The sequence below is a fragment of the Dendropsophus ebraccatus genome, chromosome 4, assembly GCF_027789765.1.
Source record: "Dendropsophus ebraccatus isolate aDenEbr1 chromosome 4, aDenEbr1.pat, whole genome shotgun sequence".
NCBI classification, from domain to species: domain Eukaryota; kingdom Metazoa; phylum Chordata; class Amphibia; order Anura; family Hylidae; genus Dendropsophus; species Dendropsophus ebraccatus.
This window is the reverse complement of record NC_091457.1, coordinates 163,223,994-163,242,393: the sequence shown is the minus strand read 5'-3', so window position 1 is coordinate 163,242,393 and position 18,400 is coordinate 163,223,994. Positions and strand designations below refer to the sequence as shown.

Sequence of the window (18,400 nt, the reverse complement as noted above, 5' to 3'; positions counted from 1 at the left end):
GAGAAAGGAAAAGCACTTAACTAAACCAAGTCTGTTTGTCATATTAACAGTATTGACTCAGGTTGCAACCTGTTTGGCGGACGTTACATGAAACCCCGGCATTATCTGATTGCAATAATGTAACAATAAATGTTCCGGCGACGGCTGAAACACTAATGGATTTCCTTTTCACCTGGATGCTGGTTGGAACATGTAATCCATTGACATGCTTCTCACACCTTCCTGCCAACGTCGGGAGCGCTGAATACTTTTTGTTATCTGTTTTAACCACGAGTTTAAGTCAGCAACTCCGTTCTAGTGTCAAGATTTGCACCAACTGTATTACGTGTTCTGTTCACCTCAAGCCTTGTTCAGGGAAGTGTTCTATTTTTCTACTAAACACACGGAGCTCTGTGCATGGCGGTACCGACATCCCGGGTGGGTCTACTACCACTCCAGGTTACCATGACAAGTGCCCAAGGGACCCTCAACAATCCCAAAGGCTACCAACCATATGGGGATAATAAACTGGCCAAAACCGGTATCAACTTCACACCTGTATAGTACCACAGAATTGGCTTCACCAGTTATCACAGAAGCGGCCGAGTACTACGTGTCCCTCTATAGTCTCCAATCTAGTATAATCAAGTATAGCGCAGATCACACCCGATCAAAAAAACACAACCAGGGATGAGAGAGGCCATGTTGGATGGTGGAGGCCATGTTGGATGGTGGAGGCCATGTTGGATGGTGGAGACCATGTTGGATGGTGGAGGCCATGTTGGATGGTGGAGACCATGTTGGATGGTGGAGACCATGTTGGATGGTGGAGGCCATGTTGGATGGTGGAGACCATGTTGGATGGTGGAGACCATGTTGGATCAGCAGACCTATGTGAACGCACCCTTAAAGGGAGACTATACTATCATTATGGGGATGAAGTGACATTACCCTAACTCTTGGGTCACAGATTGTGGTCACCTCGGTTCTTATTCTTCGTAATTGTCCAGTCAGTAATGTTAGAAAGGTAAGATCGTAGCAGAATGGGCAGAGTGTCACCTGACTTCTCATTTCCTCATTTCCATCAACTTCAGCTTATTGTTACGCTGATTTGCATACAATGGTCTGTAAATGGTGACAATTGTCCTGTCCCTCTAAGTGATGGATGTCGCCATTGTCACCAGGAAGTTTCTCTATTTGCCCGGATTCTCAGCACTGTTCTATGCGTCGTGTTCAGGAGCAGCCGGAATATTATCAGGATTTATGTCCTTTTAGCTGCTTTGTATTTTTGTTTTTTACCACAATCTTCATCGGACGTCTCGGAGCAGTGGTGGTCGGAGGATACAGATCTCTATGTTAGACCGCCATTAGATGGTGAATAGCAGCCTCCTCGCTGGATTGTGCGACTGTAACTACTGGAGGAAACAGGAACAATTGCCAAAAGTCCATCCTGTAACATATATAAAGGTTTCCATCATGTCCTTCCTTTCCCTTCTTCCTCCTGTAACATATATAAAGGTTTCCATCATGTCCCCCTTTCCCTTCTTCCTCCTGTAACATATATAAAGGTTTCCATCATGTCCTTCCTTTCCCTTCTTCCTCCTGTAACATATATAAAGGTTTCCATCATGTCCCCCTTTCCCTTCTTCCTCCTGTAACATATATAAAGATTTCCATCATGTCCTCCTTTCCCTTCTTCCTCCTGTAACATATATAAAGTTTTCCATCATGTCCCCCTTCACTTCTTCCTCCTGTAACATATATAAAGGTTTCCATCATGTCCTCCCTTTCCCTTCTTCCTCCTGTAACATATATAAAGGTTTCCATCATGTCCCTCCTTTCCCTTCTTCCTCCTGTAATATATATAAAGGTTTCCATCATGTCCCTTTCCCTTCTTCCTCCTGTAACATATATAAAGGTTTCCATCATGTCCCTCCTTTCCCTTCTTCTTCCTGTAACATATATAAAGGTTTCCATCATGTCCCTCCTTTCCCTTCTTCCTCCTGTAACATATATAAAGGTTTCCATCATGTCCCTTTCCCTTCTTCCTCCTGTAACATATATAAAGGTTTCCATCATGTCTCCCCTTTCCCTTCTTCCTCCTGTAACATATATAAAGGTTTCCATCATGTCCCCCTTTCCCTTCTTCCTCCTGTAACATATATAAAGGTTTCCATCATGTCCCTTTCCCTTCTTCCTCCTGTAACATATATAAAGGTTTCCATCATGTCCTCCTTTCCCTTCTTCCTCCTGTAACATATATAAAGCTTTCCATCATGTCCTTCCTTTCCCTTCTTTCCTTCAGACTATACAGATTTGGATCCTTAAAGGGGTTATCGATCGCTACAAAAATACGGCAATTTTCTTCCAGAGACAGCACCACTCTTGTCTCTAGTTCAGGTGTGGTTTGAAATTAAAGGGGAACTCCAGGTAGAGGTTAAAAATATAGCATTACTTACCTGTCTATCCCAGTTTTGAAACCACCAAAAATCCATTTGTTCTGGGGGTTTTTTTTTGCTCTGTTTTGTGTTTCTCTCCTTCCTGGTTTAGCATTTCCCAGAATGCAATGCTTTCCCTCATGTGATCATCACAGCTTCCCCCCCCCCCACACTCCCCCCCATCACAATCAGTAAAATTAGTGCAGCAGCTGCTTCTGGACGGACAGAGATGGTGAATCACTCAGGGGATTGGGGGATCCAGCTCCGCCTCTTGTGACATAACACTCTGCCCCTGTCTGTATCCTCAGCCTGTGCTCAGCAAACACACACAATGTGAGGCGGAGACATGGAAGATTTGTCTCCTAGGGGGGAGAGCAGAAGGAGCAGGAGACAATTTGCACAGGGGCCATTTTTTTCACTTCCTGGATTTCTGTCAGCTACCAGTGTGGCAGAACTGTACAGGTACAGTAATACATTGTATAGACACATCTATATAACTTTTAATGTACTTTTAATAGAAAACAAGTTTTTCTTATCCAGAGTTCCCCTTTAAGCTCCATTCACCTCAATGGAACTTAGTTACTGAGAATGTGACATGGAGAGAAGGGAGCTACTGCACCTTACACCTATGGCTGACACCAATGCCACTCGGCTAATTTTAAAAACCAATTCCAGGATGTCGGTATATAATTTGATCAAACCATACTGCCCCGTGTACCACGTGCCGGTCTCCTGGTTCACACGGGTCCCTACGCTAACTCCACACTGTGTCGGTCAGCGACTGCCAATCCTGTGACATTGGGGTTGCAGGGCCATTCCATGTCCTCCTGCATGTGCACGCTTTGTGGGGTTGGCAGTCGCTGACCGACACGGTGTGCAGTTAGCATAGGGACCCGTGTGAACCAGGAGACCGGCACGTGGTACACGGGGCAATATGGTTTGATCAAATTATATACCAACATACTGGCGTTGGTTTTTAAAATTAGCCGAGTGGCATTAGTGTCAGCCATAGGTGTGATGTGCAGTAGCTCCCTTCTCTCTATGTCGCATTTTATGAGTTACTGAGAAACCTGCACCCAAACTAGAGACAAGAGTGTCCTGCAGTGAGCGGTGATGCATACAGCCCTGCAGTGAGCGGTGATGCATACAGCCCTGCAGTGAGCGGTGATGCATACAGCCCTGCAGTGAGCGGTGATGCATACAGCCCTGCAGTGAGCGGTGATGCATACAGCCCTGCAGTGAGCGGTGATGCTTACAGCCCTGCAGTGAGCGGTGATGCATACAGCCCTGCAGTGAGCGGTAATGCATACAGCCCTGCAGTGAGCGGTAATGCATACAGCCCTGCAGTGAGCGGTAATGCATACAGCCCTGCAGTGAGCGGTAATGCATACAGCCCTGCAGTGAGCGGTAATGCATACAGCCCTGCAGTGAGCGGTAATGCATACAGCCCTGCAGTGAGCGGTGATGCATACAGCCCTGCAGTGAGCGGTGATGCATACAGCCCTGCAGTGAGCGGTGATGCATACAGCCCTGCAGTGAGCGGTGATGCATACAGCCCTGCAGTGAGCGGTGATGCATACAACTTATTTCTGCATCAGCCATAATTAAATGCAAGTTATCAATTTTACTATTATCACTGTTGTTACTATTATCGCTCTATTATTATTATCACTATTAATACTATTATCTCTCATTATTACTATTGTCACTATCTCTATTATTATTATTATTATTATTATTATTATTATTATTATTATTATTATTACTATTACTATTAAGACTCTTGTCTCTGTATTATTACTATTATCGCTCTATTATTATAGCTATTATTACTATTATCGCTCTATTATTACTTGTATCCCTCGTCATTTACTCTCCTTCTTGTTTCTCCCTATGACTTTTCCCCAGGTGTTTTCTCTGCTACTGCTGCGACCAATACAACCAAGCCAAGATGTTGTCCTACTCCATCCAGGCCAGATCTGCGGAGGAGCCCGTGGGGGTCAGACACCATCAGCGTCCGCTCGCTCCCAACCCCTCGCCCCCCGCGGCGACCAGAACGGAGTCAGAAGGACAGACGGCTGCGGTACCAAAAGCCGCCCTGAGCCTGAAGCTCTCTCTATGACTGGAGGAAAGTCAGGACGGAACCCAAAGAAAACCCAGAGGCAGCGGGGAAAGCAGATTGATTTTCAGTGAGTCATTTAGCTTGTGGCCGGGATGCGGCTCTCCCCTGCTGGCTCTTTGGCTCGGCATTAATAGGACGCGCACACCGGGCTGAGGAGCTTAAAATAATTATATGGAGAAATCCCCCAAACTGCTCGCCATCCAGAGATCGCCTTTTGTCTCCATATAGACTGAACAAATTACATTTACATTATTAAAAATGAAATCATTGGATTTACCTCAATTTCACGTTAAGCAGCAAACTGGACCCGGTTCAAATCTGCGGCGGCGGCTAATGGCTGCCGTGTACGTTGTGAGTGGGCGGCCGCACAATATCCAGGCTGAAATGGAATGTGTTTGTATACCGCAGCAAATGACAATCTACGGGACCCCAAACACGTACTTACCGCCCATATGCCTGAGCGCAGACAGACGACTAAATATATAGAGGGACGGTTCCGAAAGCGGAGAGACCGGCAGGACGCCGCGCTGATGTGTTATTATATGGGGGGGGGGGGGGGGGGCGCATTGAGCTTACGCGGATATCTCTGTATACTTTTACACTGTTTCTTTTATCAATAGTTTACTGTAACGTGCATAGCGAGCACGCTTTTATATCTTATAACGATCATAGTCCTGGCCAAACTACTTTTCGGCCGTACATGCACATGACTTAAAGGGGGTGTTCACCAAAATGATTTTTTTTTCTTTCAAACTAACTGGTGCCAGATATTTGTAATTTACTTCTATTAAAAAAAATCTCATATTTTCCTTTACCTATCAGCTGCTGTATGTCCTGCAGGAAGTGTTGTATTCTCTCCAGTCTGACACAGTGCTCTCTGCTGCTACCTCTGTCCATATCAGGAACTGTCCAGAGCAGGAGAGGTTTTCTATAGGGATTTGCTGCTGCTCTGGACTGTTCCTGACATGGACAGAGGTGACAGCAGAGAGCACTGTGTCAGACTGGAGAGAATATACCACTTCCTGCAGGGCATACAGCAGATGATAAGTACTGGAAGACTGGAGATTTTTAAATAGAAATTAATTACAAATTTATATAACTTTCTGAAACCAGTGGATTTTGAAAGGAAAAAAAATAGTCGGAGTACCCCTTCAAATGGAACAGCCATAACTTTCATGCCGCCTGAAACACAAGTTGTAAGGGTAGCTTCCCCGAAACCATGATTGATAGATCCCTACTAAGTTATAGGAAGAGATCTATCTATAAAGGCCGGTGGGGTGGGGAAAAGCGGCCAAGGACCGCACCCAAAAACTCCTGCTTTGGGCAGCATAATTGTGACGAGAGATGCAGGGCACGCGGCAGCTTTAGCGTTAGGTGCAGGATGAGATCGGAGGTGTCGATCTTGGAATTCTCGTCTCTTTATGCTGCACAGTTCTACATGATTTCCACCCAAGTCATTAATTTTAACAAGGAATATTAAAGCGGGTACACAGAGACATCCCGAGCAGCGCGGCGGCCACTGGTTCGAGACTATAATTATCCCAGACGGCATATTTTTGCATATATCGTTCTGCATATGTAAATGTAATTCCTTTCCAATAAGCATTTATTAAAAGGTTTGTTTTTAGGAAACTACTTTTAATTAGTATTTTTTTGACATTTTACTAGAAGTTTGCACATACGGATAAGCGGCCGTTCTAGTAATTATAATAGGACGTGTAAATGTCGGTTTTGTCAGCGCTCCAGCTGGGGAATGTATTGCCGCTCTCTGTATTATACTGTATAGGTTTTAATTAATAAATTTATATTCTTTACAATATAGTCTTTTTGTGTCTTTTTTCAAAAGGCAAAAAAAAAGTGTGTGTGGCCGTGCATCGTAGTTTTCTCCAAGCCATTGGTTGGGTGCTATGATTTTAAGGGACGTTTCAGAGCAGGACCAAGAAGCAAATAGCGTCACAACATTTTCTGCATCAAAACAAGTGTACATTTGGGGCCATGTGAACATACCCTAAGGGCTCTATTACACTGAGTGATAATGGGCCGAATTGGTCCCTGTAATAGAGACAATGATCAGTTGATGAAACGATCAATCAGCTTATCGTTTGTTTAGGCCTGGACCTAAAATCGTTGTGCACCGACTGTGCATCGCTATGTGTGATAGCGGTACATGGCTGATGACTGATTGCCTGACACCTTACTACTCCCCGCTCCCAGTCTTCTCTCCTGTGCTCTGCAGCTTCCCGGTCGCAGTGTCAGTTGACAAACCACTCAGCCAATCACAGGCGGCTGCGGTCCCGACATCACTAACTATGTCTATGCAGCCCTTACTGCCCGATTATCGGGCCATCTAATAGGTACAGTAAACAAGTGCCGATCTAGCAGATTGGCCCTCGTTTACTAAAATGAACAGGCTGTAGTCGGCCCATGTAATAGTGCCGTTATGGTCCTTTCAGCCTCCTCCTGGAAGGCGTTTTCTGCTTTTCCAGAACATAGCAGTAGTTAAGCTCCGCCCCTACTTCCTGTGTTCTGTTTTGGTCTATCTGTTACTAGAGAAAAACTAGTTTTATCATTAGAAGGTTATCAAGACTATGAAAATCCTGTCCAAAAACAGTGCAACTCTTGTCCTCAGTTTGGGTGTTTTTGGGTGTTTGGGTTTTTTAGTCCTGGAGTACCCCTTTAAGGGTAAGACAACTCTGATTTCATATTTATAGGCATTGTTGTGCCATGATTTGTCTTTGCAATTCAAATCATAGCTGTCACTAGAGATGAGCGCAACAGTAGCATGCTCGAATCCCATTGTCTGGCATATGAATACCGAAGAAGAGTCCTAGCAAACATGGGTACGGCTATAGGCCATAGGCTGTATCCATGTTTTTCCGGACGTCCTAGGGCTCTATCCAACTTCTTAAGCCTCCGGTAATCAAACGATCATGCCGACTTGAGTGTGCTCCAGTTGCGCTCATCTCTAGTGGTCACCAAAGACCTGGATCTTCCATGACAATAATCATTCGGCATATGGCTTAACCAGATAAACCCAAGCTAGCCATCTAATATCTAGAGGCTTTAAGTGGTCATGTTTTGGCTACATATGAAAGACCATCCACCATGGCCGGCCAGACGGCCTCACTACAACGTTACATCAGAATGTTCACATAGAATCCAATACTGGCCGCTCCTCCAACATGAACCATGTCGCTGCCTCTCTATCCCATCAAGCTTCACCAAAAACCGGATAATAAGAGAAGTTTAATTTTCCCACTCACTAGCCCATCTCCCTCTTATCCCCATTTTATACATCCCGGAAGCGTTTCCAATTCGCACCGTACTAAACCGTCGCCTTACAATAAATCTAAAGGTTGTCATCTGAATCCGTCCGTCTGTCGCGTTACCCATCTGACCACTAATGCAGTCGGAACCAGACGAATCCTTTTTATTGTAATGGCCGTTCTAGATTAACGCTGTCTGAATCCTCGGAATTGCTTCCATAATGTTCATGGTTTGTGGAATGAGATTAGTATTAGGCCTTTGGCTGATGAGTCCTTCCCTACCACCCACAGACGCGTCTGACTGACTCGGGTGACCCGGGCTTGGCCTTCCACACCCACTGAACAGATTTTTCAATAATAGCTGTTAAAATAGTCACCCAGAGCAATGTTCTGCCCTGGCTAGTAAAATCTCGTAAGGAAACAGTAATGCTTTTTAATAAAGTTGCTTTTTATTGCCTGTTCCCCCCGTATAAAAGAAATGCTCAGTTTATTTTCCTCTTTTTTTTTTTTTCCCTCATTTATTGTATAACCTCCAGGGTGAATTACTAGGAAATCTTGTTGGTTTCACCCTGCATGACAGCATTAAAATCAAGGCAAGGAGAAAAAGTGGTATTAAATGCTTACAACCAATTTCAGTTGGTTAAACAAACGCATGGTGTGAGAAAATGACTTCCTGGAGTTCGCCAGACAAATAATTCTCAAAGTTTTAACTAGAAAGAACATGCCCTATATTTCCTCTTTTATCTGGAAGTTTTAACGTCCATTATTTCTTATTGGCGGATCGGGGGCCCTTTTGTAGCGGCTCTTAGAAGAATTTATTTAATCAGGCACCAAGGCGAATACGACGTCAATGGGCAAACAATTGGGCCGGTAAGACCGGTGAAGAACGGGAGGACGATAATGGGTTTATTTATAGAGGGGGGGGGGGCTGTCATTAATTTTTCGCTACATGAAGACTTTTGGCTGTGACACAGGTTGCACGATTAAAGGAGAAGTCGGGCAAGAGGGTCAAAAATTCATTACGGCCAGGGGGTGGGGGAAATAAAAAAGTTATAGTCACCTGTCCCGATGCCAGGTCCCGCACCTGGACCCCGCTGGCTGTATTTTCAGCTCCCCTCCGGCTATATCCACGGATATTCCATGGATCAATTGGGGACCGATCAATAATGTAAACAAGCACCGATCTGCTAGATCGGTGCTTCTTTACTGGGCCTATTACACGGCCCGATAATCATTTAGCGAGGGATACAGGGACATTGTTACCGATGTCCTTGCAGCCCTTGTTTAAACACCATACATTACCTAAGCATGTTGCAAGCTTTCTTCTGCGCTCCTTCCTCCGGTCCCGCGCACAGCAAGCAAGCATGGTGCTTGTGAAATCGTTCCGTCGCCCGACGCGCATCGCTATTCCACGCAGCGATGCGCAGTCGTGCCTGATGATTTTAGGTATGAACCTAAAATAACGATCAGCCGATGTCGCGATCATCGGCTGATCGTTGTCTCTATTCCACGGAGCGATAATTGGCTGAATCGGGCTGAATTGGCCCGATTCGGACAATTATCGCTCTATGGAATAGGACCCTTAGTCTGGAATGGGCCTCTGCATAATCTCATTCTAGACGTCTTGATGGAACTGGAGGGACTTTTACAAGGCTAAATGAATCGATGGCCGATTGATCAGGTTCGGTAAATCTTGCCATAGATTTGCTCAGCTCCCATTAGTAGCCAACAGCCGGAACTTCTGTGCTCAATGTTTCGTAAACTACAAGTGATATCGGAAGCCGAAGTCCTGGCCGCACCAAAACAGCCTCTCGATTAAGTGTCTCCTATTATAATAATTTACCTTTAACATATGTTCAAAAAATCTACAAATGCAACTGGCTTTTAAGAGCGCCATTGATTTTCCTTCCAATCCTTTGGGGATTGCAACCCCCTTCAGTGGGCACCATCAGTGTTTGTCTTCTCGGCTGATCTAGGTCTTCAGAGAGTAATATACACCTTTCAAAAATTATGATCAAAGAACTCAAAAATTTGAGTAATTGTACGTTGGACTATACAATGTACAGTACATAGTGTGAACCTCGCCTAACAAAGGCCACTTGGGAGTTTGGGGATGATGGCGGCTCCTGAGGACAGTGCTAGCCGCCCCTCGCTCTGAGCTGCTGTACTCGGCCACTTTTGTACATGATCCGTGTTAACCCATAGATGTTTCGGCTTCCCAGCTGACGGGGGGGGGGGGGGGGGGGGGGGGGGGGGGGGGGCCTATAGCAGGACGGAAATGTGATGAGCCATGTGATTGGAGTGCGGCATCTTATAATAACGCTGATAGAATGGACCCATATTTTGTCCATAGATTTATTGCTCTTATTTCTTTATTATGCATTATTTACTGCGTCCAATAAATTCTGCAGCGCTGTACACAAAAATTATTCACTAGATCAGTCGTTGGTCCCAAAGGGACTTATTTATCTGAGGCAGATGCACCTACACTACGGCCACCGGTAGCAGGACATCCATTAACCTCAGACAGTTATTTCATATGTGCAAAAATCAGAATATTTACTAGAAGTGCAACTAAACATGAGGGAATAGGCAGGCTGCATGCGGATGTCACCGGGACTGGATGGGAGTCATTGCTGCCGGTCAGTGGACTCCATCCACCATGGCGTGAGGGTCTTTGGTTAATAGTGCAGGATACAAAGTTTTTATTTTTCCATTGCATTTCATTGACTGTACCTGGAATAGAAAATCAGTCCAATTTGAGTGAAAAGAAATGTACAGACACTGGGGGTACTATTATTTAAAGCGATTATTGGGCAATTACTGGCCGTTTCGGCCAATAATCGTTTCGTGTAATAGCTCCAGTTGAAAGGCAACGATAAGCTGACACGCACAATGTCAAACCAAAATCATGGCCTGCACTCCATGGAATAGGTCGCTCTCTTCTATGGGCCAATGGGCTAATGCTCAAATGGGGTGTCCATTGCGGTGATTGCTGGGAGTTTCAATGGGAACATTGTACATGGTTTAGGCTGTGATATGTCTTTAATTTTGTTGGAAACCCATGTCTTATTGTACTTTCCCAGTACAGGTGTGCCATTACGTCTTGTCTGTCACCAGGTTAAAGGTAACCTTGTCAGGTGTCACACTCTGGGATGATGGGTGGCATTCCGCACCATCGACACTTAGTGTCTCACTCTCCCCTGTTTGTCTTATACACTGCTGAAGGATAAAGGGTTAACTGCCTGGTTTTGTGTTCAATGGTGCAGGCACCACACACATTACTGTCCTATTAAATTTCTTCCTTCTGCAGAAGCCGGGGAGATGGACGCCCTGTCGGGGTTAGCTTAGTGATGTTGGGGCAGCTAGGTGGGTGTAGGGTAACTTGGGCACTTGTTACAGTAGCTTGGAGTGGCGTTGGTACCAACCCCCGCTCAGACGGGCTCCGCCTCTGACTTAAAGGGAACCAATCACCCCGAAAATCAATGTAAAGATAAGGATATGTGCTGATAGATCACCCAGCACACTTCCCAAATATGCCCCTGTAACCTCTGTGCCCCCCTCAATGAGACAGTAATCTTACTTTCTTCTTGTCACGCGCTGTATGTAAATTTTTGCTAACTAGTCCGGGTGGGCGTATGTAGTCCTGGTGGGCGTATGTAGTCACGGTCCGTGGGCGTATCTACTCACGGTCCGGGGGCGTATGTAGTCGCGGTCTTCGGCTGTAATCACGCCCAGAGGGGCGTGATTCGGCGGCTTGCGGTCCAGTGACGTCATCCGGCGGCTTGCGTTCCGCGTCGCGGCCGCGCTGACGTATTCGGGAACCCGCGCATGCGCAGTACGTCAGCGTCGTCTCCCGCCGTACTGCGCATGCGCGGGTTCCCGAACACGTCGGCGCGGCCGCGACGCGGAACGCAAGCCGCCGGATGACGTCACTGGACTGCAAGCCGCCGAATCACGCCCCTCTGGGCGTGATTACAGCCGAAGACCGCGACTACATACGCCCCCGGACCGTGAGTAGATACGCCCACGGACCGTGACTACATACGCCCACCAGGACTACATACGCCCACCCGGACTAGTTAGCAAAAATTTACATACAGCGCGTGACAAGAAGAAAGTAAGATTACTGTCTCATTGAGGGGGGCACAGAGGTTACAGGGGCATATTTGGGAAGTGTGCTGGGTGATCTATCAGCACATATCCTTATCTTTACATTGATTTTCGGGGTGATTGGTTCCCTTTAAGCAGAATAATGTCCGTTTACTTAGTGCTTCAATGCAATACACAAAAGTCATAGCTTCAATAACTGCAGGTGCAGGTAGGAGATACAAGAAGTGATAGTCTGTGAACTGGAAGAGAAGTAGAGTAGAGGAGTGTCTTGATGGCCCTGTCCAATGTAGGATGACTGTCCTCAGCCAGGTTAGCGTAGCTGGGAATAATAGAGGTGAAGAGAAGAAACTCATACTCATGTTTACTGACCGCCTAATGCCCTACAGTGCCGAGATACCCGTCCTGGCAGGGTAGTACGAGGTCCCAGGTCCCTGTGCTGGGTTGAGCAGACTTCCCGAACCTTTCCAGGATAGCCGTGCATTACGCAGTGGAATACGTAGGCTAACTGAAACTGTGTTCCACTGGGGTCAGTGCCTAACTGGAAACAGGCCACTGCATGTACTGTGTATAGGTTATCCCTGGCATGGACAAGGTGATCCTCAGAGGATGTCCTTTCCTATTGAGGCTACTAGCAATGCATACTTGTGGTTGCTTGCTTAAAAAAAAATTATGGCTCTTGGTCCCTGACAAGGTTTCCTGGCCAGAGCCAGGTCCTGGCTTTACTGCAGCAGGAACTGTCTTTCTAGTTTGCTCCATGTGAACTTACTTGAGAACTCCTCCTGCCAGGAACTAATCTCTTTTTCTAGGGGTGAACTAAACCTCCCAGTGATTGGGAGGTTGTGTGGTGCAAGAGAGAAAAAAGAAAATAGGGCAGATAAAGAAGGGAAAACAGCCTGCACCTGTGACTGGTGGAAAATGAACACATGACATAGAACAATTAACCCATAGTTTCTTTAGCTGTGCATGGAACAAAGCATAGAAAAAACACAGGAGTGACACCTAGTGGGGAAAACACAGAACACACTTGAACCATATCCCACTGTGTGAACCTGACAAGTTACTTTGCCCAGGTGCAATAAGAACACCTGTGCTGGGACACTACACTTCTTCTCTTCCTAGTATGCTCCCCCACCAATAGGAGGTTAGACCTGGTCACCCCTATATAAGTGGGTTAGTTCCTGGTGTGAGGGTCTTTTGTTCAGTTGTCTGCAGTGAGGAGACACAGAGAGAATTTCCTAGGCCAGGACCCTGGGGTCTCTTGTCAATAGTGGAGTTGGAAAGAGACAGACACACATTTTGTTAGAGTTTGTGAGAGCAAGAGACTATACAGTGCTAAACCCAAAGGTGGAGTAAATGTCACCTGGGTGAAAGCTTGCTTACGCCTGGGATCTTTTCAAACAGTCAAGACAATCTACAGTCACAGAATGATCCTCAGCGGAACAAAGAGCCTAAGCCGAAGTATTCCACTGGTGTCTGCTCGACCTTCTCGTGTAACCTTGAGAAGTTAGCTTATCCCAGTAGTTCAAACCTGGGACTTGTGCTACAAACCTGACAGTTTTTAGACTTGTTTGCCAAAAGGTGTCCTCCTTATTCTGTTTACTTCTCCTCCTAAGGGTACATCCACATGTACCGACTCACAGCAGAAAACTCAAGTCAAGGTCCTGGCAGGTCCTGTGCACACATACTCGCAGCAGTCTAAAAGACCGCTGGAAGTATGTAATGCAGCCGCCCCCTCAACCCCTTCGGCTCCCGCTCTCTGTATAGATTACCTTGCACAGGTCCCAGTTTCCTGCTCTCCCGTCCAGCCAATAAGTGGCTGCAGCTGGGCAACACACTGATTGGCTGGGAAGCAGAGACAGGTAATGTATGCAGAGAGCGGGAGCCGGGCGGGAGCAGATGAAAGGGTTAAGGGGGCGGCTGCATTACATACTCGCAGCAATCTTTCAGACAGCTGCGAGTATGTGTGCACAGAACCTGCCAAGACCTTGACTTGACTGCAAAACTCGCAGCGAGATTTCCGCTGGAAGTCGGTACCTGTGAACGTACCCTAACCGTGAGTATGAGGATTTCTTCTTCAAGTTACTCTTCAAATGATCCCAGCAGAGTACTGTACTACCTAGGCAAGGTCCCTAAGACAGTCCCTAAACCTATCCTAAGCCAAGTAACACTTCTACCTTCTTCTATCAGTCACTACCTCAAGCAGGGTATCACCACTCCTGGCCACTGTGACAAGTGCCCCAGTGAAAACACCAACTAGCCCACATGCTATTTGCCATCTCAGCACCCTGGGCCGCAGCATTATCATTCCCTAGTGCATTGTTTTCCAAACACCGGGGGGGGGGGGGGGGGGGTATTTATGAAGACCGGCGTACAAGTACACCGGTCCTATATTAGGCCCCTCCACCTTTTCTCCAGCAGGATTCATGAATCCGGCCGGCCCGAACCTGCGCCCAATGTACTAGTACCTGCTTCCAGCTGGTGTAGATTTGGATCATGATTTACGCCTGCTCCCCGCCTTGTCACATCACCCCCCCCCCAAGCTCCCCCAGCCTGACCATTGGGCGAGCGAAGAGTACGGGAGACGTACGCGAGAGAGAAGGGGCGTATCTGCACCTTCTCCCTGGCGTACACCTCAGGCATATCTTTCATAAATGTCCCCCCAGATGTTGCAAAACTACAACTCCCATCAAGCTGTGGCCATCCCCTATTGACTTTTTTGAGAGTGTTGTGGGCATGCTCTGTGACCTGATCATTCCCCTACTGCAGTCTTCCTGCTGTCTCTGTCCAGGCATGATGGGAGTTGTAGGCCACAGGTTTCTTAACCTTTGACCCTTCTGCGACACGTTGGATAGAGGGAGGACCCCGTCCTTCAGATGGGTAGATCACACGCCGGCTCTAGTTATCATCCAGATGTATTGGGATTTTCCTTGTATAACGGCAATAAAAGCCAAATCTGCTCACAAATATAATGCTTAATTGCCTCTAAATATTGTGTAGCCTCTAGTGCCAGAACGCTTTGGCGGAGCAGAATTGCAGCTACCTGATGTTTTATCTAGCTCCGATGGATGGGCAGGGGTCATTGGGAACCTCTTTACAAGCCGTAATTGTAGCAGTTTATTAAATGAACAGTGTTGCATAAAAAATAAAAAAAAATTCTTCCTATCGTGTGTAATATGGCAGAATAATCCGACCCAGATGGGCAGAATTATGGGGAATAGAGCAGCTAGACAGGGGACTAATTACAAACCGTGGGGTCCCTTAACAAGCCGCTGCCCCGGCCGCCGAGACGCTCATCCATCCTCTGAGATTAACCCTGCACGGAAAGACTCCGCACTTTACAATCCATCATTCCCGCCACTTGTAAAGTAGGTTAACTATAAATTAACATTATTCTCTCTTTTAAAGGGAATAGATCACATATATATCTTGCATATACCTGATACCAAGACTTATCTGTTTTCTGTACATGTTTTAAGGGGCAGCATCTTGGCTGAGCTGCTGACAGACGTTACAGAGATTTATTATACGAAACAGTACTCTGAAGCTGTGAGTGTTGTGGGCATGCTCCATTACCTAGGCAGGGAGGAAGAGGAGGGGAGCTGGGACCATCACCTATTGACTTCTTGCCTTGATCACTAGCAGCCGGCAGTGTTGTCGTTTGGCTGGTCTCCCTGGGATCAGTGATCTGTTGCTCTTATGGCTCTACTAGGCATCGCTCCCACCTAGCCAGAATCCTGCTCCGCACTGATGAGGGGCAACACCCCGAAACAGCTGTATGTGGATGGATACCTGGCCTTGGTTTTTCCCTTGTCATTACATTGACTTATAGGGCCACTTAATATGGTGGTTTCCTTACAGGAGCCGCCCCTTGGCTGGGTCCTTCCCGGAGGGATATCTGTGTTTCGAGACTCTTTAATGAGGCTACACAGGCCTCTTTTTTCTGCATATTCATGTTTCCCAGAGGGCAATGCACTTAAGATTTCACTGCATTGAGCGTTCACTAGCAGTTGGCAGTGTTACTGTTTGGCTGGTCTCCCTGAGATCAGCGAGCTGTTTCACCTATTGACTTCTGTTATAGAGTGTTGTGGGCATGCTTTGTGACCTATATAGAGGTCACTGTGCAGGTAGGGAGAGGAGGAGAGCTGTGTCTATTTTCAATTGACTTTTATGTTAGAGGGCGTACCAGGCAAGCTCTGTGACCTATATAGAGATCACTGTGCAGGGAGGGAGTGAAGGCGAGTGGTGTACTGCTTCATTTCACTTCTGTTACAGTGTGTTGTGGGCATACTCTGTGTCCTGTATAGAGGTCACTGTGAAGGGAGGGGAGAAGAGGAGAGCTGTGTCTTTCTTCAATTAGCTTATGTTACAGGGTGTAAAAGGCATGCTCTGTGACCTAAACAGGGATGGTGGAAAGTCAAGCTGTGTAGTGAGCATGCTCTGTGTCTGCTGCAGAGGTCACTGTGCATAAAGAAAGAGGATGTGAGCTGCAGATTTATTGGCTTCTATAAGAGAGTGTTATAGGCATGCTCTGTGACTTGTGCAGAGAGGTAGAGGAGGTGGTCTGTGTCCATGACTTCTGTGGGAGGATATAGTGAGCATGCTCTGAATGTGGAGGGAGTTTGGAGGAGATGAGCTCCGACCATCACTAAAGGCCATATTACTGAGGCCAAACAGGCCAACCATCAGCTGACAAACATCAACCTATCAGGATCTTAGAGTCCACCCTTAAGGATAGAGGTACCTGGTCTACATAGAATAACATGGCTCCCTGTAACAGATCCTGCTGTGCGGCCAGAAGCGTCGTACTGACGATACTGAACGTTTTCTGAGATTTTCATCTTATATAATTGTCATTGAATTATTCATGATGGAGCATCTGTAGGGAAGACGCACGAGGCTATAAATACGATTGTTATTTCATCCCTATATCTAATGTTTGCTGATACATTTACACATACGGGGGACGCATTGGGATCGGTGTTATATGTCTGTCTACATGTGTTTTCTGGAGAAATATCCCTCACACTGATCAAGATGAGAGAAAAATAGTCCATGTACTCACCTGCCCCAGATCCCCTGCCGGTCCCTGCAGTCAGGGCTTCCTGTCTTCACCTGTGCAGCTAGTCACTGGCCACAAGGGTAACCTACCCCATCCACTGACTGGCTGAGAGAGTATTTACTATGCATCAGGAAGCAGCGACAGCGGGGACTGGCACCAGCAGGGGACTAGGGGCAGGTGAGTAACAGTTTTAAAAGTTGCAATATGTCTCCAGAATCCCCTTCAATGCAAAGTGAGCTGAAGTAAGATGTAACTATATAAGATTTAAAAATTTATTTTTAGTCTTCCAGTACTTATCAACTGCTTTATTCCCTGCATGAAGTGATGTATTCTCTCCAGTCTAACACAGTGCTCTCTGCTGCCACCTCTGTCCATGTCAGGAACTGTCCAGAGCAGCAGCAAATCCCAATAGAAAACCTCTCCTGCTCTGGACAGTTCCTGACATGGACAGAGGTGGCAGCAGAGAGCACTGTGTCAGGAGAGAATACCCCACTTCCTGCAGGACATACAGCAGCTGATAAATATTGGGAGACTGGAGATTTTTAAACAGAAGTAAAAAACATGTGGGTGTGAAAGACTTTAAGATTGCTTCTTTGTACATATACTTAGGATCCCCCCCATCATTACCTTCAGAAGCCTCCTTTATATACAGCTGAATCTTTATCCGTATCCGCCGCGTCCGTCCACCGACCCTGTAAATCACCGCAAGACCCAAAGAGTCATCAAACTATTCTCACGTCTTAAAAGTCCTTTTTATAAGAGTTCTTAAGTTTCCCCATAAACGTCATTTATAAATAAGCTTTACGGCTTTGATCTCATCGATTTTCTGTAACGCTTTTCATTGTGAGGAGGGCGAGAAAAAAAAAATCTACAAACAAGTCCTTAAGGATTTCGCTTGTCATCCGAGCACATAATCACGTCCAACGTCTTCCCATCGCCGGCTTGTTAAGTGCTGGATGGGGGGGGGGGGGGGTCTATTTAGCCCGGTGATCAATGCTTTACATTGTTGTTGCTGTTTTTTTATTATTATTTTACCTTCTCTAAGAAAGCAAAGACAAGCGGAGGAGCGGAGAAACTCGTCTTGGCGAGCGCCGTTCCAGACCCAGACACAATACAAGGAGCTCTTTGTTTGTTTTGCAGCTGGGAAACGAATCAAATAAATGTTTTTCAACCCCTTGGCTGCCAAATCGCTCGGTATGGGTGGCATTTGTAGCCATCCAGGGATTAATAGAATTAACGTTTTCGATGGCTATCTCTCCTCTTTCCATTTCCTATTTCTTTCGTAGAGGCAGAGACGGAAGTTGAAAATTTTTTATTTTTTTTTCTCCCATCTAAAAGTGCCGGGACTGTAACTCAACCACATCGAATTAACCTTTGGGTGATGACCCCGAAATGCACTTAACGTAGCCATAGTGAACTAATA

The 18,400-nt window shown here is 46.3% G+C and overlaps 1 protein-coding gene across 1 annotated transcript in view; it reads left to right on the top strand.

Annotated features, from left to right (window-relative positions):
- Window positions 1-5,082, top strand: part of LOC138790108 (uncharacterized) — a 230,643-nt gene extending 225,561 nt beyond the window's left edge. Inside the window, exon 5 of the mRNA XM_069969072.1 lies at window positions 4,326-5,082. Coding sequence (XP_069825173.1) covers window positions 4,326-4,539 — 214 coding nt within the window. The 3' untranslated portion in view covers window positions 4,540-5,082. The remainder of the gene's footprint in view (window positions 1-4,325) is intronic.
- The last annotated feature ends 13,318 nt before the right edge of the window (window positions 5,083-18,400 follow it).